This window comes from Azolla caroliniana, unplaced genomic scaffold, assembly GCF_043228905.1.
Source record: "Azolla caroliniana isolate FFs.n. ecotype wild unplaced genomic scaffold, voAzoCaro1.0.p SCAF_13, whole genome shotgun sequence".
Lineage (NCBI taxonomy): Eukaryota > Viridiplantae > Streptophyta > Polypodiopsida > Salviniales > Salviniaceae > Azolla > Azolla caroliniana.
The window spans coordinates 8,864,945-8,891,647 of NW_028230448.1; the positions used below are offsets into that span (position 1 = coordinate 8,864,945).

A 26,703-nucleotide genomic window follows, 5' to 3' on the forward strand; every position below is an offset into this window, starting at 1 on the left:
CATGCATGCTTGCCACCTCATAGGCACGCATGATCGCCACTTGGCATTCATGCAAGCATGCCCCTTAGTAATCATGCGTTAGCCTATGCAAGGTGGCGACATTTCAATAATATTATTATATGTATTTCCTATTGATATAATAGAATTTATTATTTAATATATATAATATGATGTATCCTAATGGATGGGGTTGTATGCTTTCTTTGAGGAGGTCCTGGGTTCGAATCACCATAAAGCTTATTGGGTTGACACTTACTCCCAAAACTATTCCTTATGAGGAATATCTCTCTAACGGCCTCTCGTTACGCACCGGTTTGTGTACCAGTTTACGCATCCGTTTTACGCACCGGTTCGGCCTAACCGATCGGTCCCAACCGATCCGGTTCTCGGCTTGCACAGCCGCTCCGGCCAATGTTGAGCTTGTATCTCAACAATGGGGTATTGCTCGATTTGCACAAACCTTAAAAGTTTGGTTAAAGGTGTGAAGACAACAATGGAAAAGGATATGAGTAAGTTGTTACTACAGGAGCATCGTGAGGCACAATCGTTAGAATGAAAGAAGGAGATGCATCATAGAGAGAAGTGTTTGAAGAGGCCCGAACAATACATGTACTTAATGACTGATGGCATGGACCAGAACAAGACGTGCTTACTGCATATGTGGAGGCTCCCCAAAGACATCAATGATGAGTGCCTTGTTCAAATGGACTTGGTGGGATGCTTGGCTTATAATAGGTTAGTTGGACCTCATGTCTTCATTACATACCCCAATGTTCACAATGACCCTAACCTAACAGTTATAGTGATTCATCGAGTTTTGATGTCTTGTGGCCAGCCATTCTCTCCTCTTCTCTACATTAAATTGGACAATACTGTTAGAGAGAACAAAAATTCAATTGTGTTTGGCTATCTAAGTATGTTGGTCAACCAAGGATTGTTTAGAAAAGTGAAAGTTAGTTTTCTTTTGGTTGGCCACACACATGATCATATAGATAAAATGTTTAGCACATTCTCCAGACATTTGTCTCGGCATGATGCTTTCACATTACCTAAACTATTTGATGTCATTTGTGATGCATACACACCATGCCCAAAAGTGTTACACTTGAAGGAGATATATGACTTTAAGATATATATATCAGATGGGGGTGTTGTGAATGTTAAAGTGCTCACCTAATTAAACAATATAAGCTTCAATCACATTTTTATGATAAAGAAAAATGAAATAAGTGGTTCTACGCTTTTCTATGCCAAGAAATATTCATCTTCTACAAAATGGGAACTTGAAGGCGGTTGCTAGTTCTTACTTTGTATGATGAGTACAATAGTCTATGGAGCTAAACAAATGCCAATTGAGAAAAAATGACAATTGCATAGTGACTTGGTAGAAGAACAACAACAGTTATGGCCCCAAGCCTTAACAGAAAAAAGGAAGCATATTGAGGCCGTAAAGAAATATGTTGCACAACTAGACACGTCATGGTGGGAAGTGTTTTTTAGTGATAAAAAAGGAATTATTGATAATTGTGTATCTGGTGATAATTGGACTTTGGAAATGCCGTTCACATGGTCATGTAAATAAAACTCCAGAGCAACCAACTTATGCGAATAATGACAGTTTGGTCCATCCACAACAGAGAGACATTTCTGTGGGACCAAGGATGACCAAAGCAGTTGAAGCTAGATGGCAAGGAAATTTGCAAGAGCTTACGATGGGGATGTTGATTGCAACACCTGCTAATGACAACTCACAAGGCCACCAATTTTGGATTGGAAAAATTCTACAAGTGTTAATGCATGACATAGAAAACACAATCAAGTAAAAAAAAAAAAGAATTGGTACAACAGTAGAAGTGAAAATGCTTTTACGGGTAAGTATACATTGGAGATGATTGACTGCACGACGACAAGGGAAAGTAGGAAGACGAAGCGAAACATTCGTAACACCTTGACCCTTGATATCTGTCAGAACCAAGATAGAAGATAGAGTGACAGAAGAAAGATATAAAGAGATTACAAGAAGAGAGGAATGAAATGATATAAGAGAAGAATGAATGTATTAAAGTAGAATGATAAAGGATAGAAGATAGGCGATGAGAGCTTAAGCCTGGTGTTGATTTGAGAATACATGTATGCCGCTATTTATAGGTTGCTATAGAATAGCCTAGAGATTTCTATACTATTTTAGAATATTCTAGCATGTTCTAGAATGCTCCAGAGTATTTACAATAATTAGTGTATTACAAGAAGTAGCTTTTATCATCTCATATGATCATAGACTATCTTAATGGTTGGGTTCTTGATTATGTATTATAAGGTCTTGGGTTCAAGACTAGGTGAAGCCATCATGTTTATGTATTCATGACACTATCTCCCCTTCGAGAACGATGAGTGGAAGTCGGCGTTAACAATGTAGGACCCGGTTTGTTTGGATAGTGGCGATGGAAGTCGTCAACAAGAGTGTGGGCATTAGAAACATTATTGACGGGTTCCTAAGTGCGATTACTAATTATTGGGAATGGAAGAGGTGCGAAAAGGTTCCAAAAGAGAGGTATGAAAGATTGGGTGAAGCCGCATGTGTGCTGGAAGGTTAAGACGAAAGGTTGCATCATTAATCCACTCAATGATGACAAAAGGACCTAAGCGTTGATAATCGACTTTCTCACAGGGTCGGGTAGTCTTGATATGACGACGAAGCAACCATACTCGGTCACCAACCTTAAAAGGAGACTTAAGACGATGGCGATCTGCATTAGTCTTATGTTGTGCTTCAGTTGTCTGAAGATGTGAAGATAATGCTAACTGGATCCGGTGTAGTCGATGAAGCTGATGCTCAGCACTAGGATTTTGTGTGACCTCAGGAAGATCTAGGATACACCATCGAGGATGGTTGCCGGTGTAGGCAAAGAAAGGTGTAACCTTGGTAGAAGAGTGTACTGTGTTATTGTATGCAAACTCAACAAGATGTAAAATATTGCTCCAATCATCTTGTTGATAATTGATGAAGTAACGAAGATATTGCTCGAGCGTTTGATTTGTGCGTTGTGTTTGTCTATCAGTTTGTGGATGATAAGCTGAAGAGAGTTTGCAAGAAATTTTGAGGCCTTCCCATAGGTGCTTCCAAAAATGAGAGATAAATTGAGGACCACGATTGCTAATTGTATTGTCTAGAAGACCATGATGTCTAAACACTTCACACATAATGAGATCTGCGGTTTCCTGCTTACTGATGCTCTTTACACATGGTAAATCAATCGACGACAGTTAAAATAGTATCAAATCCTTTTGAAGGTGGTAGATTCATAATGAAATCCATAGAAATAGACTCCACGACTTAGTTGGAGGCGGTAATGGTTGTAACAAGCCATAACGACGATGTTTGGAAAGTACTTGAACGCTTAAGAAAGTATGGTCTATATGCCAAACTTGAGAAGTGCAGTTTTGACAGCAAACAAGTTGAATTCTTGGGTTATACTATTTCGTCCACGGGTATCTTCATGGATCCAACAAAAGTCAAAACAATATTGGAATGGCAACCCCCACGTTTTGTTCGAGGCGTCCAATGCTTCCTCGGATTTGTTAATTTCTATCACAAATTCATATGGAATTATTCAAAGATCATGTTGCCTCTCACCCAACTCACCAAGAGAGATCAAGCGTTTGTTTGGACTAATGAAGCGGACACGGCCTTTACTCAGCTGAAAAAGGCATTCACATCAGCTCATATCTTAGTGCATAATGATCCCAAAAGACCATTTACTATTGAGGCGGATGCATCAAACTTTGCATTGGGGAGTATCCTATCACAACCAGGCAAGGATATGCACTCCCATCCAGTCGCTTTCACTCTCGAAAATTTACTGGTACGGAGATAAACTAAGAGGTGCACTACAAGGATTTATTAGTTGCGGTTGACTCTTTCGAGCAATGGCAACATTTCTTGGAAGGATCGCCTCATCAAATCATCATTTATAGTGATCACACAAATCTTACGCATTTTCAAATGGCTTGAGTGTTAAATAGGAGACAAGCTTGGTGGGCATAATTTCTAACTCGTTTTGATTTCAAGATCATTTTTCACCCCTGGAAACAACAAGGGAACGTGGATGCTCTATCTCGACGATCATATCTTGCACTTCGGCATGGAGATCCGGCCGTCGAGAATCAAAAGCAAATTCTCCTAGGACCATCAAAGCTACAAGCAACAACCGTTTATGCCATGCCGCTTGAATCAAGCCTTGTGGATACTATTCGGCAACGACGTCACTCTGATGATTTTGCTAAGGATGTCTTAGGCCACATTAGTCCAAGCCATGCATCTTGCTCCACATTGCAAGGGGGGTCATCTCAACTCTATCAGGAATTCAAATGGCAAGATGGCTTACTCTTTTACAAGAATCTCCTTTACGTCCCTGATGGATCACCTCACCTTCAAGTATTGGAGCATTATCATGATGCCCCTATGGCTAGACATTTTGGTATTGCCAAGAGTCAAGACAATGGAGTCGGTGAAGCGCTCGTTTTGGTGGCCTCATTTGCAAAACTTTGTTGAAGATTATGTTTGTATATGTGACACCTGTTGTCAAGCTCTCTCTCAGTCTCTCTCTCTCTCACCCCCTTATCCTCCTCTATAAACATCACGAAACCATGGCTATCATCAACTCAGAAGAATATCTCACCCTTGTTGAGGAAATGGAGAATCTTAAATCCAAGTTCGCATCACTCGAATTAGAGAATCAACGTCTTCTTGGGGATCTACAAAAGGTTACTGTGGAGAAGAAACAACAAGAAGAAGAGTTTACGCGACGGGTGCAACAATTAGAATGTTCAATCGTCATTATCTTATATGTGGATGACCTAGTCATTGGAGGTGAGAATCTCGTCGAAATCACTAAGATCAAATCCCTCCTTTTCGACAAGTTCGAGATGACGGACATGAAGGAGCTCCACTACTTCCTCGACATCGAGGTAATTCGGACTCCGGCCGGAATCATGATCTCTCAACGGCACTACATCCTCAACTTGTTATACAAGTTCGGGATGGCTGAGTGCAAATCCGCAGCAACCCTGCTCGATCGCAATCTCAAACTAGATGCGAACTCCGGCACCAAAGCGTGTGAGTTGACTCAGTATCGGCAACTCATCGGGAGTCTCATCTACCTCACAATCACTCGACCCGATCTCAGTTATCCGGTCGGTCTCCTTAGCCAATTCATGCAAACACCGCGTGATACACACTTGGATTGTGCTAAGCGAGTTCTACGATACATGAGCGGCACAATGGATTGCGGCATCCTCTACAAGACCGCGATGCCAATACGACTCGAGGGGTACACAGACGCCGATTGGGCCGGCTACAAAATCGATAGAAGATCAACCTCCAGATTTGTTTTCTCCCTCGGCAGCGGAGCAATATCCTGGAGTAGCAAGAAGCAGCCTACTATCGCTCTTTCGAGTACGGAGGCGGAATATAGGGGCGCAGCTGTAGCTGCATGTGAAGTCGTATGGCTCAAGAGGATTTTGAAGGATCTGGGCGTACCCATCAAGGATCCGACTTCCCTTTACTGCGACAACATGAGCAGTACCTATCTGGCTCGGAACCCGGTGTTCCACACGCGGACAAAGCACATCGAAGTGCACTATCACTTCATCCAAGAGCACGTTCTAGCTGGCGATGTCGACCTACAACACATTAGCACCAATCTTCAAACGGCCGACATCTTCACTAAAGCCTTAGGAGCCGACAAGCTATGGCAATTCATGACCGATCTCGGATTGACGATCCCTGACCTGCCAAGCTTGAGGGGGAGTACTGAAGACACTACGCAATAACGCGTGGATTCTGCAACCACGCAATGAAGCAGTGAAGAGCCGATCTACCGTGCAAAGCCGCGAAGAAAGACGCAAGCCGAAGCACAGACTTCGCAACTACGCACGCAAGCCGAAGCACAGACTTCGTAACTACGCACAACGCAAGTTGGAGCACGGATTCCACAACTCCGCATAAAGCGAGCCAACACGGACTCCGGAACGCGAGTTGAAGCGGATTTCGGATACCGTCTGAAACCGACCCGACTTGAGCTTGAGGGGGCGTGTTGAGAATCAAGCTCAACTTGGTCTAGTGTGTGAACTCACCTTGAGAGTGAAGAGACACTCCAACGGTCAAGAGTCACCATTATGTCACCACTTTGTATTCTAGCATTTAGTATGAGTCATAGAATCATATTCTATGACACATAACTTATGAACTTTCACATTCCCCATGCTCCATGAGGCTTGTAGTTAATGAAGAGAGAGGGTGACTACATAAAGCACCCTCCTCCCACCTTGTATAATGTTGAGTCTTTCTCCTTTGTCAATATACTTTTACCTTGCGTATTCTCTGTGTTTCACTCTCTCTCTCTCTCTCTCTCTCTCTCTCTCTCTCTCTCTCTCTCTCTCTCTCTCTCTTAGAGACACTATACAAGAATGATCAATCGTCTTTTACAACGTTAGGTTATCGCTTATATACTAAGCGCTAACTATATGGATGAGTTCACACTAGATACAAAGTGGAAGGAGTCGGTCTTTTATGCCAACAAACTCCCCCGTAAAATGACTACTTTTTCCTACATGTACATGTGTTTGGGGTTGTCTCCCCCATAAACCTAGATTATGACACTAATCTAAATTTATGTTACAAGTCGGTCGGCATATAGCCGAGTCGGAAACGGTGAGGTCCGTGTCGAGCGTAGCATGGCTCGTTATCATGATTGATTCGGTCGACTCTTACCTTCTACTCCTCATTCAGCTTTCTTCTGCTCGGTCGCTTATCATAGTCCCATTTTTGTCCTTAGTGCTCCGAAGCGTTGATTTGGGAGTGGCTTTGTCAGGCAATCGACAATGTTCACCTCAGTGTCGATCTTCCAGACTTCGAGTTTCTTTTCAGTTATGAGCTCCTGGATGTGATGATACCGCACCTCAATATGCTTTGTCTTTGCGTGATAGACAGGATTGTTGATGAGGTGAATTGCGCTCTGTGAGTCGCAATAGACGGTCGGCTCTGGTCGGTCGATTCGCCTTGTAGATGAGAAGTCAGCAGACAGTCTGTGTAGCCAGATCGCTTCCTTCGTTGCCTCTGATGTTGCTATGTACTCGGCCTCTGTGGTCAACAGGGCCATGCACTCTTGAAGCTTCGACCTCCATACTATCGCACTGCCACCATAGGTGAAAATATAGCTTGATGTTGACTTCCAATTGTCAATATTTCTAGAATAGTCAGAGTCAGTATAGCCTTCAACTTCGGCTAAGGTTGTCAAACCGAAAGTCAGTTGTGTATCTTCAGTCCCTGAAGATGTCCTTGACAGCCTCCCAATGCTTTCGTCCTAGATTTGACATGTACCGGTTGACCACCACTACGGCATAGGCTAGGTCAGGGCGGCTCGCCACCATTGCGTACATGATATGTCCTACGGCCGATGCATAGGGCATCTTTCCATTAAGCTCGCTCTCCTTGTCCATTGAAGGAGAGTCTTTGTCCGATAGTTGGATCGATGTCAAACACGGTGTTGGTGTTGGCTTCGCATTCTCCATGTTGAAGCGCTTCAGCACCTTTCGGATATAGTCAGACTGGGAGAGTCAAAGAGTCTTGGTCATCCGATTTCGCTCAATCCTCATGCCCAGTATGTGACAGGCTTGTCCGAGTTCCTTCATCGCAAACTTGTCATGAAGGCTCCACTTCAGCTTTCCGATCTCCGCTTGATTGCGTCCTGCGATCAGCATGTCGTCGACATATAGGATCTGGTAAATCCTAGACTCGTCGGCCCGTTGCTGAATGTACATACATGGGTCGGAGTCTATTCGGCGGTATCCAAGTTGCCTGGCGTATGAGTCAAACTTCTGGTACCACATCCTCGGCGCTTGTTTTAAGCCATAAAGGCTTTTCTTCAATCGACATACGAGGTGGCTTTCCTCCCCCGTCGTTGTGAAGCTTGCCGGTTGAGACATGTAAGTGTCTTCTTCCAAATCTCCGTGTAGGAATGTTGTCTTTATGTCCATCTGCTCAAGCTCTAGATCTTCTATCGCCACAACTCCTAGTAGGAGTCGGAGGGTGGTCATCTTGACTACTGGTGAGAATATCTCGTCATACTCGACCCCATATTCTTGTTTGAATCCTTTTGCAACGAGCCCAGCTTTGTACTTGGGTTTGTCGAAGTTAGATTCATATTTGTATCGGAAAACCCATTTGCAAAGTAGCAGTTTTCTTCCAGCTGGTAGTTCGACCAACCCCCATGTCTGATTCCTGTGAATCGAGTCCATTTCGGATTTCATGGCTTGTAGCCATGTATCAGCGTTCGTTGCGGCCATAGCTTCTTCATAAGTGCTTGGTTTGCCTGCATTGGTGTAGCTGACGTAGTCAAGGCGAGGTTGATAGAACTTTGTTGGCCTTCAAGCTCGTCTAGGTCTCCTGGGTGCCAAAATAAGTGGTTCGGATTCTTCGATTGGCTCTGTTGGTCGATCGGTATTTGTTGAACCATTTGTGTTAGGATTCTTGTTAGGTGACCCGCCCCCAAGTTGGGATTTCGGTGGTGTCACGTTGTCCTCCCCTATGGACTTTGTCGACTCGATTTTGTTTCCAACTCGCATCTTGTTGACTTTGCCTTGTTTGACTCTTGTCGAATCGGCTTTGTTTTTTATGGCGTTGTCTTCGAGTTTGACTAGTGGACCTCCTACCGATTCGGAGTCGGTAGGTATGTTGTTGGCTTGGTCGAGTCTGACTGTTTGAGAAATCTCTGAGTCGGCCCAGTGGGTTGGTCCTTCTATGACGTCTCTTTGAAGGATACCTTTTTACCAACTATTTTCTATTGGTTCCGCTAAGAGAAGATAGAGTCTTTCATTCAAGACTACGTCACTGTTCCGGATTAGTTTCCGGTTCTCAGGGTCCCATAGCCGGTAGCTGAAGTCCCCATCGGTTCCATAACCAAGAAATATGCATTTCGTCGCATGGGGTGCCAACTTGGTCCTTTTCTACCTAGGGATGAATGCGTAGGATTCGCACCCACATATACGGAGCCTATCGTAGGTCGGTTTTTTGTCTAACCATAGTGCTTGTGACACTTCGAGGCTAATTGCTTTCGATAATGATAGATTTACCAAGTATACTGCCATCTGCAATGCCTCAACCCAAAACTCCAGATTCAGTCTAGCTTGTTGGAGCATTGTCGTCACCCTCTCCTGAATCGTTTGGTTGATCCGTTCTGCAACTCCATTCTGCATGGGTGTGTAAGGAACGATCTTTTGATGCCGAATCCCTTTGTTGGACAAGTACTACTCGAAGGCTCTGGAGGTATATTCGCCTCCGTTGTCGGATCGGAGTGTCTTCACTCTGTGTCCCCACCGGTTCTCCACTTCAAATATCCACCAAGTGAAGACCTCGAGTGCTTTGTCTTTGGACCTGATCTAGTAGGCCCAGACCTTCCGTGTACTATCATCTATGTAAAAAGTAGCGTGCGAAAGAAAGTATGAAGATCGAACAGAAGGAAGGAAACTCAGGTTTAATGGAGAGCTTGAGCTTACACAGTATACGCGGGAGAGACAGAGAGAGTGAGAGAGAAGACACTGAAAAAATGTATTCAAGAAAAAACAACAATACATATATGTGTTCAATGAACACTTTGTACAAGTCCTAGAAGGACTGACCGAAGTACTGACAGTACTTCAATGCTCATTAAGAGCTCCTACACTAACTCCCAAATATATTCCTCACGGAATATCTTTCCTAACGGCCTAACCGATCGGTCCCAACCGATCTGGTCCTCGGCTTCTTCAGCCGATCCGGCCGATGTTGAGCTTGTCTCTCAACACTCCCCCTCAAGCTCAACTTGAGGCTCTTCGGGATCTTTGGGCTCACAGCTCCTATTCCTCCTGGCTTCACGCCTCGCTCACGCTCCTCGACCTGTTCGACTCCGCGCGCTTCAACCCTTCCGGTCGGCTTGTCTGCTCATGTGGCCCTTATCAGCTCTTCTGTTGTTGCAGTGTCGACACTTCTTCTGCTGCCTTTTCTTCCGCTTGGGCCTCGGTTGATTCAACATGTCTGAATCAAACATCCGAACCGTCTCGGCTACCTCCGATCGGTTTTCGCTCTCGTCCGAGTTGGCTGTCTCCAACTCGTCTTCGGTCTTCTCGCCCTCGATGGCGTCATCTTCCCTATGCGTGGTTGGCTTCGGCTCTCTCCTTCGGCTGCTCCTCTTCTGTCCGCTTCCGGACTTTTCCGCGGGTCCGTCCTCGGCTTCTTCAGCCTATCCAAAGACAAACTCGACAACCGACTCGGTGTCGCGGTCTCTGCTCCTTTCCTGCTCCCTTGCTTGGTCGTTCGGGACTGTTCTCCCCCTCAAGTTTGGCACGTCGAGGTGACGCAATCCGAGCGCACCTGAGAATTGCCGCAACTTGTCTAGACCAAGAGACTTGGTGAAGATGTCGGCAATCTGCCGATCCGTCGGAACGTACTGAAGTTCGACTTCACCAGAAAGGACACGCTCACGGACGAAATGGTAGTTCACCTCAATGTGCTTGGTCCGTGCGTGGAAAACGGGGTTCTTCGCGAGCTGGATGCTGCTGAGGTTGTCGCAGTAGATCGTCGTCGGATCTGACACCTCCTCTTGCAAGTCCTTAAGTAGTTGCTTCAACCATATGGCTTCGTATGTCGCGGCAGCCGCTCCTCGGTACTCAGCTTCGGTGCTCGACAGTGCAACTATCGGCTGCTTCTTATTGCTCCACGCGATCACGGCACTCCCAAGGGAGAACGCGTATCCAGACGTGGATCGGCAATCAGCGGCATTGACAGCCCAATCAGCATCGGTGTAGCCGACAAACTGCTCGGCTGCACCGGTCCGATATAGCAGTTCGCGGTCCTTAGTGCCGCTTACGTACCGCAGTACGCGTTGCGCACACTGAAGGTGCTCCTCGGTAGGTCGCGCCATGAACTGACTGATCACCCCGACCAGATAACTGAGGTCGGGTCGGGTGATGGTCAAGTATATGAGGCTTCCGACAATTTGTCGGAACCTCGTCGGGTTGCATACCTTTCCCGTATCGGGACGAAGCTTGACGGTTTTGTCCAGAGGAGTCGAGACAGACTTACAGTCGGCCATCCCGAGTTTGAAGAGCATACCCAGCACGTAATGACGTTGGCTGATCAATATGCCTTCGGGGGTACGGATCACTTCGATCCTGAGGAAGTAATGAAGGTCCCCCAGATCCTTCATGTCGAACGATGCCGCAAGCTGGAGCTTCACGCGGTCGATTTCACCTAGGTCGGCGCCGGTGATGACCACATCTTCAACATACAGTAATATACTAACCGGTCCAAGTCGACCTTTCCGGATGAACAGGGAAGGGTCCGATTTTGTCGTGACGAAGCCCATCCGACGCAGTTGTTGCGTGATCTTCGCGTTCCAGGCACGCGGGGCTTGCTTCAGTCCGTAAAGGGACTTCTTTAGTCGGCATACTGCCGAGGAGTTCGTTCCAGAGTGAAATCTGGGGGGTTGTACCATGTACACCTGTTCCTCAAGGTCACCTTGCAGGAACGCATTCTTTACATCCATTTGATGTAGGTGCCACCCCTTGGCCGCGAGTACTGCGAGCAAAACACGGACGGTCGTCATTTTCGCGACCAGCGCAAATGTCTCATCGTAGTTGATGTCGTGTTTCTGCACGTAGCCCTTTGCCACTAGCTGAGCCTTGTACCGGTTGACCGAGCCATCGGTGTTGTACTTGACTTTGTACACCCACCTACACCTGATCGGTTTTACCCCTCTTGGTGCGTCAACCAGGTCCCAGGTCTCGTTCTCCGCCAATGTGTGCATCTCTTCCTCCATCGCGGCACGCCAAGTCGCGTCTTTAGCCGCTTCTGCGTAGCTCTCCGGCTCACGCACTTCCGCTACACGGGTCATGTACGCATAATGATGCGCCATGTACTCGTTGTATCCGAACCGCGAAACAAGATTCTTCTGGCGGGTAGATCGGCGTAATCTCGCATTAGCCGATGTCGAGGCCTTCTCGGTCGACGCGGACTTCACTTTTAAAGACCCGTCACTGGTTCCCTCAGAGTCGGACTCGCATTGGTCTGACTCGTTCCTATCCGTGCCGGAATCCGACACCTTCTTCTTCCCTTTCTCTTTGCGCGTAAGCCGTCTCCTCAGCTTCCTGCGCGGGGAATGCATGGCCGAGTCTCCACTACTCGCCGGCTCTTCATCGGACTGGTCGTACTGACTCAGTCGTCCAATCCGTCCACTTAAACGGAGTGACATCAGACTCTCTTCGCGGGTCTCGATTTCGGCTCATCCGGAGGCATCTCGGCCTCGCTGACCTCATCGTCATAGCTCGGATTGCGGGCAAGGTTCGAAGTCGGGGGCAGGTACCAGGACGTGGACTCGTCAAACACATCATCGCAGCTGACACGCGCTTGTTTGGTGCGAGGGTTATAGCACTTATAACCCTTCTGCTCGTCCGAGTAACCGACCAAGATGCATTTCTCGGCCTTTGCGTCCAGCTTCCTCCTTTTCTCCTTCGGTATATGCACATACGCAATGCTACCGAACACCCTCAAGTGTTGCAAGTTCGGCTTCGTTCCGAAATATAGCTCGTGCGCCGACACTTTGTCTCCGATCCGGTTCTGGATGTATACCGCAGTCCTTACCGCCTCAGCCCAGTAGAACTTGGGCAAGCTCTTCTCCTCCAGCATTGCCCATGCCGCTTCCACAACTGACCGATTCTTCCTCTCGGCCACGCCGTTCTGCTCCGGCATGTATCTACAACTGAATTCGCGCCAAATTCCCATTTGTTGTAGATAACCGTTGAATTGACCGACATTCGCGATCGGATGCGGAGTGTCGTCTCCAGTTGCGACTACTCCAGGTTGTATCGGTTTTTCAAGGTACGAGAACCACTCCTTATGGCTCGTCATGTGGTTTGACGCGCCGGAGTCTACGTACCACACCTCGTCCGATCTCGGGGTCCTCTGTTTCATTGAGTTTGCTTCGTGTCTCGTCATGAAGGCAGACCCTTCTCCGGCTCTCCCGGAGTCTTCGGCGTAGTGCGATCGCTGCCGATTTCCCTTGTCGGTCTGTCCGGAGCCGTTTTCGGAACCGGTTCTCTCCGAATCGGCGCGCTTCTTCCAGCACTCACTTTCCCTGTGGCCTTTCTTGCCACAGTACCAGCACTCCGCGATGGCCTTCCCTTGCCGGTTCTCATCGCTTCGACTCCCCCTGTTTCCGGAGGGTCCGGAGTTGCTGTCGGCATCACTTCGGTGCCTTCCTCCTTGATCTCGTCGGCCGCCTCCATTGCGCGCCGACTCGCCTCGTCCTCCACGTCCACGGGGCCTATCTCCCTCCATGTAAAGCATTCTGTTGTCGGTGTGCGTGCTTGTAGACGCACCCACGTGGTTCTCCTCTACCAAGAGCATTGACTGTAAGTCGAAAAAGGACGGCGTATTCTCCCGGGTACACACAGCCATTCGAAACGCTCCGAACTTTGACGCCAAACCTCCGAGACAGATCTGGACCATCTCACTCTCCTCGATGTTCACCTCTATGGAGGCGAGGGAGTCGCAGATATCCTTGATCTTCGAGGTATAGTCCGCCACCGACAAGTCGCATTGTCGTAGGTTGCTCAACTCCTGTCGGAGCTGAAGCTTCCTGGCTATGGTGCTCGTGGCGAAAATCTTCTTCAGATTTTCCCACGCACCCTTCGGCATCTTTGCATCCCGAACATAGCTCAATAGATGTTTGCCCACACACGACGCGAAGCAATATAATACCCTGCTCGCCGATTGCTCCCACGACGGGAAGTCTCTGTGTGTCGATTCGGGTGCCGCGTCATTAGCTCCTTCGACATAACTCCAGTAGCCATGCCCGAGCAGGTACTGGTGCATCTTGTAGGACCAAGACGCGTAGTTGGTTTTGTCAAGATTCTCTGTTGGAAGCGAGCTCGCCATGCCTCTATCCATCGTTCTTCTTGTTCTTCTTTGTCAAGTTGTATTGGCTGCAGAGAGGTTCTCAACCCTCGCGCTCTGATACCATGTAAAAAGTAGCGTGCGGAAGCAAGTATGAAGACCGAACAGAAGGAAGGAAACTCAGGTTTAATGGAGAGCTTGAGCTTACACAGTATACGCGGGAGAGACAGAGAGAGTGAGAGAGAAGACACTGAAAAAATGTATTCAAGAAAAAACAACAACAATACATATATGTGTTCAATGAACACTTTGTACAAGTCCTAGAAGGACTGACCGAAGTACTGACAGTACTTCAATGCTCATTAAGAGCTCCTACACTAACTCCCAAATATATTCCTCACGGAATATCTTTCCTAATGGCCTAACCGATCGGTCCCAACCGATCTGGTCCTCGGCTTCTTCAGCCAATCCGGCCGATATTGAGCTTGTCTCTCAACAATCTACAAAAGTGATGAAGTACCGAGAGCCTCCTAGTGATCACTCTAGCATGGGCCACATATATCTATGTGCACGAGCTCTAGGGGTTGTCATATCGTCTCGTAGTGGAGGGAGTGCGGACTTCGGGTCTGTTTCCCGTATCGACAATGCTCGTAAAATTACGTCTTTGCTTGGAGTTTAGGGATGTAGCTGACCGCCATCAGCCGATCGAGTTCGGCTTGAGACATATGGTCGAGTCGGCCACGCCATAAGTTTGGGTCAGTCTTTTCGGCTACGTTCACAGCCCCTTCTAGATTGATCGCCATTAATGGGTGCAAGTTATTGTACTTGTGTCCACTCCCAATTCTGAGCTTTCCCCGGTTGATCATCCATATCGACTCACTTAGAGTCGTTCGGTACCCATCTTCGGCTAACATGCCGATGGAGACCATACTCCTTTTCAGATCAGGTACATGCCGGACTTGGTGTAGGGTGATCATGTTGCCATTGGGCAATCAGATGGGAACCTCTCCGGTCCCTGCGATTCTGGACTCCTGCTCGTTGCCTAGTCGGACTGTGCCGTTGGCGTTGGTTGAATAGTTTGAAAACCATCTCTCATACTATTAGAAATAATGACTCAATCATGCAAAGCTAGAACATATCCAAACACAACTCAATTTTCTGAACTTAGCTCATATAAATTAGGTGCTTAAAGTTCACATTATTAAATTGTTTAAAACATGGGGGGAGTAAAAGATATATTTGAGCTCTCAAGTGATAATTCGATATATGTGATCATAGAATATTTATTAACAGAGGCACCAAGGCTGAAAAGAAAAGATTCTAAAATATAAAATTTGGACTATTACATTGTAAATGTTAAAGCCTAAGTTTAGCCCCAATACAAAGATAAAATGCTAGAACGTATAGAACCACAACTTACTACCTCTTGCTAACCCCACGACTCAATTCTTCAAACTTAGCTTACAAGTTAGGCATTGATGTAGCATGATTGGCAGCATTACTCTAATATGAAGATATGCAAGGTGTGCAATGAAAACCTAGTGGAGGATCAAAATTATCACTCACATGCTGAACATGTAAGGTAATTTGCAAGACTGATGTCAACTTATTAGCCATGCATGATCACGTAAATGTCATACTCAAATCCCCAACAGATGCATGCATATTTTCACATAGAGAGTTTATACTAAAAAATAATAACCCCATTCTTAGGAAGGCGTCATACAAGATATGTTTACTTGGTCCCATAGGTTAACATTGGCTTCCTGGTGGATGATAAAATTTCTATTCTATTCACTAACTGTACAAGGAAAAACAATTTTGCTTTTGACTTCTTTGGGCACTATTTGCGTTGCATCATTTATGTAGACCTATATAGTTTTTAAATATTTGCACACAATTAACTTATCACAAAATGTAACCAACTCCTATTTCCAGCAACAACCGCAGTAATATCTCAAATCTTCATACACAATATCGCTGGCAATAACATTACATTACTCAAAAAGTCTTACCTTCCATGTGAGCATGGAAGGGACTTGTGTCAAAATGACTGTCTGAAATCAGTGTAACCTAGTCAACTCTTCCACTCTCTTGCAAAGCTCCTCAACAGGCACAGCCATCGCCTTAGAAATCTCTTCCATTCTATTTCTATTCAGGTCCAGAAACGATTCAATGAGATCTCCATCTAAGAAATTTTTGGCATCTACTGTTTTGCGCTCATTGTTAAAAGACCGCCATTGCTCATGGCTAAGCCCACCCACTCCCTTGATAACCTTAACTAGGTTCTGCTGAAGCTTGTGGAGAAACAGGTAATGCTCCTGTGGTAGGGATGCAATCACCCCAATCACACCATTAACTGTGCCAAATATGACAGTAGGGATATGAGTTGCATCACTGTCAGGAAGACGCATAACAAGGGATCCATGGCGGAAGCAGTTCACGAACTCTCCCAGATGATATTCACCAACCACCTCCAGCTTTCCTCGCTCCTCATCAGTTGCAGCATCGCTGTTTTTCCTCACTGTGAAGAGGTTAAATCCGTTCTCTGCACCCAGATAGATGTCATCATCTAAAATCTCCACAGCCGTCATCCAGTTTGCATTATAATCACGAGCTCTTTCCTCAATAGCACCTTCCTCAGGCTGTAAACCAGATCCACAATTTTCATTCCCTTGTTCATATATAGATTCCATGAGAGCACCATCACAAAAAAAAGATGGGAGTCACCTTATAAATTAAGAGAGAGATTGATTTCATCAGATCTCCAACAACTATGAAATCTCCACGTGATTGCACATAAAGAGCAAGAATATGTCCATGATGACCACATTCTGACTGCAGCTCTCTTGTGCCATCCTCCCGTAGTGTCCACTTGTACAGATTTATCTTGTGGTTTATACCTGCTAGAAGCTTTCCATTAAAGGCATTCAGGTTATATACAGCACCTTTCGTCTCCTTTTCAGCAATCAGCTGAAGTTTTCCATCCTCAACAAGTAATACTAGTATACGACCCTGATAAAAGAAACAAAAACAGGAAATATTACAGAATCACTGAGGAAACAACTAAAAAAGATGCACATATCACAACAGTTACCTTGGTTGGCTCACTCTCCTCGGGAATAACATATGCTGTTCCCACACAGATGTACACATTACTGTCATCTGTAAATGAGCAACTCATAATGGAGCAGCCGTTCTCATACGCATCAAGCTGATAGGAGGTCACATTCTCAAATGTTTGATCATCTAGAAGTCGCACATAATGTGTTTCCATTTCTTCCATATTAGGAAGATATTTGGCACTACAGACAGCAAAGGTTCTTGTAGATTCTTGATGACAAATCCGTCGAGCATGTTCATTCAAAGGAACCGTTCGTATATGTAGCTTCTGGATATCATCAATTGTACCAATTGTAAGTTCTCCTTCTTTTCCAATTGCCAAGCTGTCACATAAACCCAATGTTACACAACTGTGTAGTAACTCAACAAGAAAAAACGTATAGCCTACTTAACTATTTTTCTTTTAATAGATCAATAATCATTTCACATGTACCATGTGCATAAGTAATAATCTGACAAAAATATTCAACCAATCAACAGATCAATGATTTCGATCAGATTAGGACAATGTTATAAAGCTGATTCTTGGATGCCCAGTCCAGTGGTTCTCAGAATAGGATGATGCCTGGGCTTTGAACATGGTAGCACCACTCATATCTATGGAGATGTATATCTTGAATTTTGGTAAGAGCTCAGCATCAATGCCCAGTCTCACTAAGACCTGATTTTCCCAAGGAGAAACTGTGGAGATCACGGAGATGGTATTTCGAAGGTTCAATAATGTGGGCCAACTATTTTCCTGTGATGGTTCTTTTAAGTTGCCATACTTAATTTCAATTCCAGCAACTTCTTACCCTTATTGGCATCTAGAATGTTTTCTTCGAGTATTTACATCTATGAAATCGTGGAGTGGAGTCCAAGGATTTTATTGGAAGAGATATCTATTTAGAAACGAGTATGTTCCATCGTATCTCCTTAAAGATCCTCCACCATGACTAAGATTAATCAAACAGACTTTAAGCATGCAAATGCATCATGCTGGACGTTTTCAAATTATGGGGAAAATCTAACCATTTAAATAGAATCTGATCACAAAAACAGAGTCAAGAAACACCTGTCAGGAAAAGATGCAGAATTGAATGGGCACATATGGTTGACCTCCTTTAGATTGACATTACTATACAACAACTTTTTATTGCTACTATAGATAACAGTTGGCCGATCTGATGCTGCAAACACATGGGTGGCATTCTTTGAGCGGAATGTCCGCAGAGTAATTGGCTGTGTCCCTAAAGAAACCTTCTTCCTATCTGACAAATTTCCAGAATGCACATCCAGCAGGAAACTGAAGAGATGACCATCTCCTAGAGCACAAAGCAAGTAAGGGATCTGAAAAACCATGAAATTTGGAAAGTTAGATTAGTTTTATTACTTTCTCTCGAATATTGGTTCAACTTCAGACTTACCGCCTCAAAAGTACAGAACAAAACAGAACGTGGAATAATTTCACCACCCAAACTTTGTAGTGTTATGAGTTCAAGATTTGGCAATGAGTAAACTCGCACACTTATATCTGTCCACATCCCCACAGCTGCTAGGTGACTCCTATGAGGATCATCTCCAACAGGATTGATGTCCAAACATGAAATTTCATATTCTAATTGCACATGTTTCTTTTCCAACAGTTCTCCATGGCCAATCTCCAAATATACAAGGTGCCCTCCACCCGTTGCAAGCAATACCTGTGAAACAGCAACAGAGATTGTTGAGAAATTTTGCTGATGGACATACTGTATGATAATATCACATATATACAGTTTCATGCAGGTAGAGGCTACTTTTGAATCATAAGCTAATATGAAGTTGCATAATAATCGATCCTTGATTATAAATGTACTTGTATATACAATAACACATTGCCATCAACCAAAACAAAATAAATGTTTGGACATAAATGTGTTTTAAGAAGTATCAACACCATTATCGTAACTTTCACAATAAAACAATTAGATTTTACAGTAATTATAAATGGATGTACTGAAAATATGAGATTGAGAAGAGGTAACATGTGATTTCTTTCTATATAGATGGAACTTTTGAAAGGTTGTTGCACTTGGTAGGCGTGCTAGGAATCCCTGCCTTCATGCACACTTATATGAAATTCCTAACGCCATTGAAATTACCTGTGAAGAGCTAGCCGTTGCTACATTTATAGACAAACCAGGGGGAGCTTTCCAATCAGTAAGTTGTCTCCTACTTGTTGCATCAACAAGTTGTAAACAAGATGCTGTAACCTGCAAAGAACCTACATTTAGCACTCCCTAGAATATAATCTGAACATTTGACAGATAAAACTAGCAGATATGGTTATTCCTCCTACAGCTCAAAAAAATACAAACCATTTTGATATGTTATTTGGCTTTCTGATGTATATTCAGTGTCCTGGACATGGAAGATAAATTACCATATTGTGCCCAGTGTTGACTTCACATCCTATCCTAGACTAAAAGAATTAAAGGTCTTCTGCAGAGTCTCAGGCACAATTATATAAGTTTTATAGTTTAAACGTATATCCAGACATAGAGCTCAAGACTTGACAGATCTCCTGATTTGATTTTGGCTAGCAAGCTATGTATTGGCAGGGCCAAGATGTTCCTATACAAAAGGTTCCACATAGCATTAAGGACATCCAAATTATCATTTTAGTGGTATCTGACAATCTCTTGGCGAGTCTACCTGAGGTAAGTAAATAAAACTTCTCTGGCAGTGTCTCCCCTCATTAAAAAATAAGAATCTTCAACCTAATTTTAGGCTCAACGAAGAAACAAGAATAGAGAGATAATAATAAGGAAGAAGATCAGACAAAAGCATATATCTTAACTTTATTTCATCTCACATTGAACAAATATGTTGCCGCACCCTAGAGTAAGAGGCTCTACATCATATCACACGTTTTCTATGGCGCATATCCTTGAGGAAAGTTCATGAACATTGACCAATAAGTCAAGCACTCAATAACCCCCCTCAACATTAACCAATAAGTCAAGCACTCAAATCAACTCATGAGCATCTGAAAAGCAACTTTAATGGCATCAATACGCAACTTTCACACTTTAATTTGTAATATATTGAGGGCCTGCGATTGTATCAGACAAAGACAAAACCAAATACTCTTAGTTGGGGTTATGCTTTCAGATTCTGTATAATTTTTCCTAATGCAATTTAGTAGCTACATTCAGCTAAACTTTATGTCAGGTGAGACAAATATACATATCAGACAAGGTTCATGGACATACTTGGATTAATTGATCATGTAGTACATTCTGACAAAACAGTGTCTGGGCCTCAGAATCAAATCCATCAATTTCAGTCTCCTCCAATTCATCTTCTGAGTTCATTGCCAGTATGCGTGTTTCACTTATGAAGCTAACCACAAGGAAGGTATCAAATGTATGTAGTGAACCGGCCCGCAAAGACCACATGCCTTTGATGCCTTGTAATTCTACAGATGCCTGCATGCACAATATCAAAAATCAAAACTCCAGAACTCAAACATTCACTCTGCTAAAATTACAGGCAGCATACAAGCACCTGTTCATTGATCCCAATTCCATTTCGAACAATTCGGAGAGAGCCATCCTTGAATGCTCCTGAACATGTCACAACTTGTCCCTGTCCTTGTCTTTCAATGTCTACAACACAGAAGTCTACAATTGGCCCAAGGTTCACAAAGCTCTCGAGTACCTCTACATAAGATCCTCGAGCATCAGGTTGAAGATTAAGTTTAATTAGCTGCATGAGACATTAAGATAATTAAAGATCGTGTGATAATATTACTTTCTGTGTCAAATATGAAAGATGTTAGGGTATTTCAAAGAGCAAATTATGCCTCAAGTGTACTGACGTTATTTAAAAGCTGACACTTGGACAGCAATTGGATATTGAAGCACAATGTGAAAGGTGGAACAAAAAACTTGCTACCCCGTCCATAAAAACATTTCAGAGCACCTCTTAATCTTCAGATTTAGGTCCAATAGAGCACAAATCAATCCTAGATGTGTCTGAAAGTTCATATGTGCATGCATACTTATCATTTGTAGATATAAAGTCAACTGTGACTGAACTTACCTGAGAATCGCCATAGCTAGAACCCACAAATACTACAGCATTGTCTAAATAAGAAATTGTTGACGCAGCTGACGTTTCTCCAAGGCGCTCAACTTTTAAACCGGTCACTCTGTTATCAAGATTTTACAAATGCGAAACTGTTTAATAAATTCAAAGGTTAAAATCAACATTATGACATACAATACCTCTCTTTCTCATGTGTAATCACTAATAAATGAAGCATTCCGGTCAGATCACTCAGAAGGTAGCGAGAACCATCAGCATCAACTCTTCCATATGCTCTTGTTATAGCCTGAAATAATTTAGATCCACACTCAAACCACTTCTAAACTTGGAAGAACTCAACATATCTACCATTATTGACATAAAATCATACCGGGCGTATAGAAATGGGCTTGAAAACAAAGCCATTGTAGTAAACAATGGTTTGCTCACCAACAATGATTACACCTCCCAGAGGCAAAGGCACAGGGATAAGCAATCCAGCCCCATTATCCAGATTGTTCTGTACCCACGGCCCATCACCAAAATCTTTTTCCTTAAGCAAAACCTCATATGTCTTCACATGGCGTGCATCCTTGTTATCCTGATAATTCAGATGAAAATGACTTTGACATTAAGCATTGCCTGTCAATTATCCTAGTAATAATGACACAAGACATGTGAACACTGCTGGATTTACAGATAATCTATTAAATGACAGAGAGAAAGAGTGTGAAATAGGGAAAGTGGATGAAAAATCATAAAATCCTCTGTCAATGTCATCTAGTAGCATGGGAGAAACCGCGAATGTTTCCAGTTCCCCTAGCTGGATAAGAAACAGATTGTTGATTTTCTCAGTCACCACCATCCCAATAAGCATGGAAACTATACCAGATGGCATGAAAATTTGGCACCTTCAAGTTTAAAATAAGAGTTCCCTTGTGATTGTGCAGAATGAGGTTCACAACTTTTTAAAAACGAACCTCTTCTTATGCTGAAAGAAACAAGAATTGGGAATCTCCCCTTTGATGTAGAATGAAAAGTGAATCGTTTTGAAAATAACTCCAACCTCAAAAATAAACGTGCTTTGGAACAACGCATAAAGTTGAAAATTTCATATCAAAGGAGATTATTTTATTGAAGAAAGTGACAAATAAATATTAAAATTTACAATGTTTGTATAGACATTTGATACCCATCATATTTTTTCACATGAGTGCTACAGCTCAAATTTCCAGGTCTTGTGGATTTGATGAAGAGAGTTCATTTCAATTATCAATGCACCTCATTTTTTTATTTCAGCATTAAACCTCTTGACATGTCGTCTTGGATTTTGATCCGTCAATCATAATAGTAGGATCAAGGAAATTGATGAGCACTTGAATGGGCAACTTGATGAGGCATAAAAGGGGTTAGCATAAGTTTGAAATTCTTATATCACATTCTATCATGTTGATGAATTGTAAGGTGAAAACAAATGTTCCCGGCTGGAAAGTGATATTACTATAGGAATTAGATAATCTCCCAGAAATAATCCCCATTTGAATTGAATGAATGATACTGTGATATTCAAATAAACAATAAATGGTAAAAGATGAAACCGGAAATGCATTACCACAGGAGGAAGCCAAAAGGAGACATATTTAACTTGGAAAATAAACTTAAGAGATTTCACCTGGAATAGAACTGCTATAGTAGGCTTTGAACATCCATAAAGAAACTTGATGTCAAGGACTTGTAATTCCTCCAAACTGCAAATATAATGGCAGAATGACCATGCAAAAATTAGTAGCTCTCATATAAAAATATATAAAACTGAAGGTGTCTACCCATTACCGGATATTGAAGGCTTCCTTGAGCTGCCCTTTATTGTCAATAGGTATAACCTGCAGTTTTTAGTTTTAACCAGCATTGAGACTAAAGAATAATGGAATTTAGCACTCAAAATAAAATTTGAATGCAGCACTTACTAACCTTAAACAAACCATCATAAAGGTGAAGCCCTATCAACCTACAGTCAGGATCAATAATACCAATCTGCGAGAAATTGACAGGCTCAATTATCAGTCAGTTACTGACAGAATATAAATTTGCACAAAAGACTTTGACAGCTGCACTTGAAAAAGCATGAAAATAAATAGGATATACATATACATAGAGAAACATGCAATTTAAGGCAGGCATCAGAAGCTGGCTACAATCAAACAGAATGGTATATTATAGATCAAAAGGGTGCACATAGCCACTCCAGGTGTTGACAAAAGACCTGCAGATAAAGGGATAAACTGACAAGGACACTGTAAAAGTTACTTTCAATGAGGATTCTACCATTGTGAAAGGGATCATAAACCACGAAACATACAAACTATGTTTCTCCCAGTAACTGAGCTGTTACCCACAACTTAGAATGGAGTAGTTCACCTTAGCTAGAAACCGACAATCTTATCAAAACCATGTACATATGTGCAGAGAAACCTGTGTGTCCATGCATTCCCTAAATATTCATATGTTGCATCATGTTCTGTAGATCATATGCATATCTACAAAACAACAATGTACACACACCTGGCCATTGTCTGTTGGCCTTGGAATCCGATCAGAAACATCGCCCATTGCTCTGCATGAACACATCTACATATTAATGATAAATTTTGACATATGACAATCTCTGCAACACGATCAGCCCCTGATCTTATCCAACTCTATATGCATCTTCAAAAATCGTACACCTGAGACAATTGTTAGTATGGGACATATTACTCCCAAAGAAATCTGTAAAAATTATAAAGCTACTCTTTTTATATTGGTCTCCAATACAGGAAGGCACCAAGCATTTGAGCAAGTAGTATGCATCTTAAATCTACATAAATGGAGTTGTAACCTTTATTATATAACAATTATTCTTTATTTGGTGAATGACAAGATCTTTTCACTTTGGCAAGCTTGAGTTCATGCATCTACATGCATATTTCGGCAATAGATAGTGGAATCAATGAAAAACAAAATCCAGAAAGAAAAAAATGTGAGTACCTGGTTACTAGTTCTGCTGCTTCGGCATCCCATTGAAGAACACAAAATTTGTATCTTTCCGTTGATATAAATAGAAAATCTTGGGCCTCCCCCTGAATTTAGAGATAAACAAGGACTTCTTATACAAATGTTTGGCATAAGAAACAACACAGACGTTTAGAACAGTTCTGGTTCGTATATAAGAATGGAATAACTCACTGGTGGTTTGAAAAGCTCCAATGTTGCAATTCGTCCGTAAATCGGGACATCTAGCATAGGCTGCGAATCAAAAACGTAAATGAAAGGAAGAGTTGTAAGGAAAGAAGGAAATTTGTAATCCTTAACTAGCACAGAAAGAATTCAATGTTCCTTGTTTTTAGCCACATACAAGTAGAATTGGAAGAAAATAAAAGTAAAGAAACAAAAAATAACCACCAACAACAATAAAGTCTTGAATCTAAACTACAAAACCCTATAGTATCAATAGAATTATGAGCTCCCTATTTGTAAAAAATATTTCTATATTTTTTAAGTTGATTATCAAGATCCCAAACTTCATGGATAACTTATAAGCATTTTACCATGTCTGAAAATGTAGGGCTGGCAGTGTCCAGGGAAGAAGAGATTTTTCATTCTTGGATACTGCACCACAGTCCAACATATCATGGAGCAAGCATATCAAATGTTACATATACGGTTCCTTATGGAGATCCAGACGCCTACTTCTTGAGCCACTCCCCTCCATATATGGTATGTATGGTGTACACACACATGAACAGATTATGAGTCTTGTGAGAGCCACCAAATCCAAAATATGACTAAGGATGACACATAGAGACCATAAGATCGACTAGAATCAGCCTTTCAGACACTACAACAACATAAATAGATCACAACAATTCCGACTCACCAAGTGCAAAATATCTGGAAAAGAGAGCTTAGGAACAGGTTGATCTAGCAGCTATACTGCAAGGATTATTTAACAATGACACAGTTCCCTGTCATCATATATCCAGCCAGGAGTTGTGAATGGAGCTAGCAAGCCATATAGTCATATATAACATGGTTTCACACTGTATAACATACCTATGAAATTATATCTCATACAGTTGTGAACTACATGTACCATCATCATTCAGTACATGTACCATCAGGAGTTGTAGATGAATCTAGCTAGCCATATAGTTACACATATCATGGTTTTACATCATATAACATATGTACAAAATCACATATCATATGTCAGACTTGAAGAATTATATGTACCATCATCATTCAATGCATGTATCATACTTGAAGTACACTTTCTTATACCTTGACTTTAAGTTGTCCCTTCGAGGAGAAACAGACTGTAATAGGCATTAATATATCTCGTTGGTTGTACCATAGAGGTAAGTGGTAGTTTTATTTGCCCATATACCATGGTTCAAATTCATACTTTTTAATTAGCATAGAACTTTAAAAAAAATTCCACTGTTTTTGCAACATAATGTGATAATGTCTAGGCATCCATTTATTGATGAGTTTGGCAAAAAACGGCATGCAACCTCCTTGGCATGTATTCTGGCCCTTTGGTTCTACTATTATGACCAAGATTGATAAACAAAATATTAGGACCCATTAGGTTTCAAGCATAAGTTTAATGCAGCCCGTGTAAAAATTACATCATACAAAGCTGGCTAGCATACATACTATCCACAAATTGGCAGAGGTGACTCAAAAATATTGATGCATACGACATTGAGGTATTGCTCGTTTGCATCTTCTAGATAGTGATTCTCAAACAAGTTATAATAAAATCAGTCTGCAATGACAAAATCCACCCTCCTTAGGACACTTGTACACTCTAAATTATTTAGGTACATGGCACTTCAGAATCACACACAACTGCAATTATTTTCCAGACATATAGTTGGCAGTGGTCATCTCGTCAAGGGGGAAAAGTCTTTTTCTTTCCTTCATTTTTGGGTCGTGGCTAAGCAGCATACAAAACAGGGAATGTCAATGTGAATTTGAGGAGAAAAAACAGTTGATTACCTGCAATCCTTGAGCTGTTAAGAGGTGAATCTCGATTCGTGTGCATTTCCTACATACGGAAGTACAACAAAATAAGGCACAAGAAGGGGGGATGAGAGCAATGATGACTCTGAGAGAGACAGAGAGACGCACGCTATGATAAGGTTGAGCTCATGCGGTGCGGTGAAGTTGCCGACGCAGGAATGGGTCACGTTGGTGGGCTTGTGGGCCGTCACCACGTAGTTCCAGATGCTCATCCTTTCCTTCTTTCCTTCTCTCCCTCTCTCCCTCTCTCCCCTACCCTACCCTACCCTAACCTAAACCCGCTGCTGCTCTGTTTTTTTGATGCAGCATCACCAGCAGAAGGGAAACGCGCTCCCTTCCTCCTCCTTCTGTTTGCTAGTGTGTATAATAGTATATAGTATATAGTATAGTATTATTACATTGTATATAGTATGTACGTGGGTGGGCTCTGCTAAAATAAGAAGATCAGGGGCTCGCGACTACATATGTATGTAGTATGTACATACGCATCCATATACATACAACATATATACATATACAGATACAGATAC

At 42.8% G+C, this 26,703-nt stretch overlaps 1 protein-coding gene across 1 annotated transcript; it reads right to left on the bottom strand.

Moving 5' to 3' along the window:
• Nucleotides 1-15,875: 15,875 nt before the first annotated feature.
• On the bottom strand, nucleotides 15,876-26,418 carry LOC147856056 (DNA damage-binding protein 1a-like). The gene is made up of 19 exons (XM_087329154.1): nucleotides 26,282-26,418; nucleotides 26,150-26,198; nucleotides 24,332-24,391; nucleotides 24,134-24,225; nucleotides 23,669-23,720; nucleotides 23,078-23,140; nucleotides 22,940-22,989; nucleotides 22,779-22,854; nucleotides 21,498-21,707; nucleotides 21,307-21,413; nucleotides 21,122-21,230; nucleotides 20,585-20,785; nucleotides 20,290-20,505; nucleotides 19,177-19,287; nucleotides 18,460-18,735; nucleotides 18,108-18,382; nucleotides 17,028-17,376; nucleotides 16,661-16,945; nucleotides 15,876-16,575 (listed from the first exon to the last, which is right to left on the bottom strand). Exons 1-19 carry the CDS (start codon nucleotides 26,383-26,385, stop codon nucleotides 15,994-15,996), a joined length of 3,267 nt encoding a protein of 1,088 aa, XP_087185280.1. The 5' UTR covers nucleotides 26,386-26,418; the 3' UTR covers nucleotides 15,876-15,993.
• Between the last annotated feature and the right edge of the window lie 285 nt (nucleotides 26,419-26,703).

Bases quoted from the DNA above. Each gene is read 5' to 3' on its own strand.
- LOC147856056 (XM_087329154.1), bottom strand. From the start codon at position 26,385: ATGAGCATCTGGAACTACGTGGTGACGGCCCACAAGCCCACCAACGTG. The intron at 22,855-22,939 runs GTAATGGGTAGA...TTATATTTGCAG, and splicing joins AAGGAAGCCTTCAATATCCG to TTTGGAGGAATTACAAGTCC. The intron at 21,231-21,306 runs GTATTGTATGTC...TCTTGATAACAG, and splicing joins ATTACACATGAGAAAGAGAG to AGTGACCGGTTTAAAAGTTG.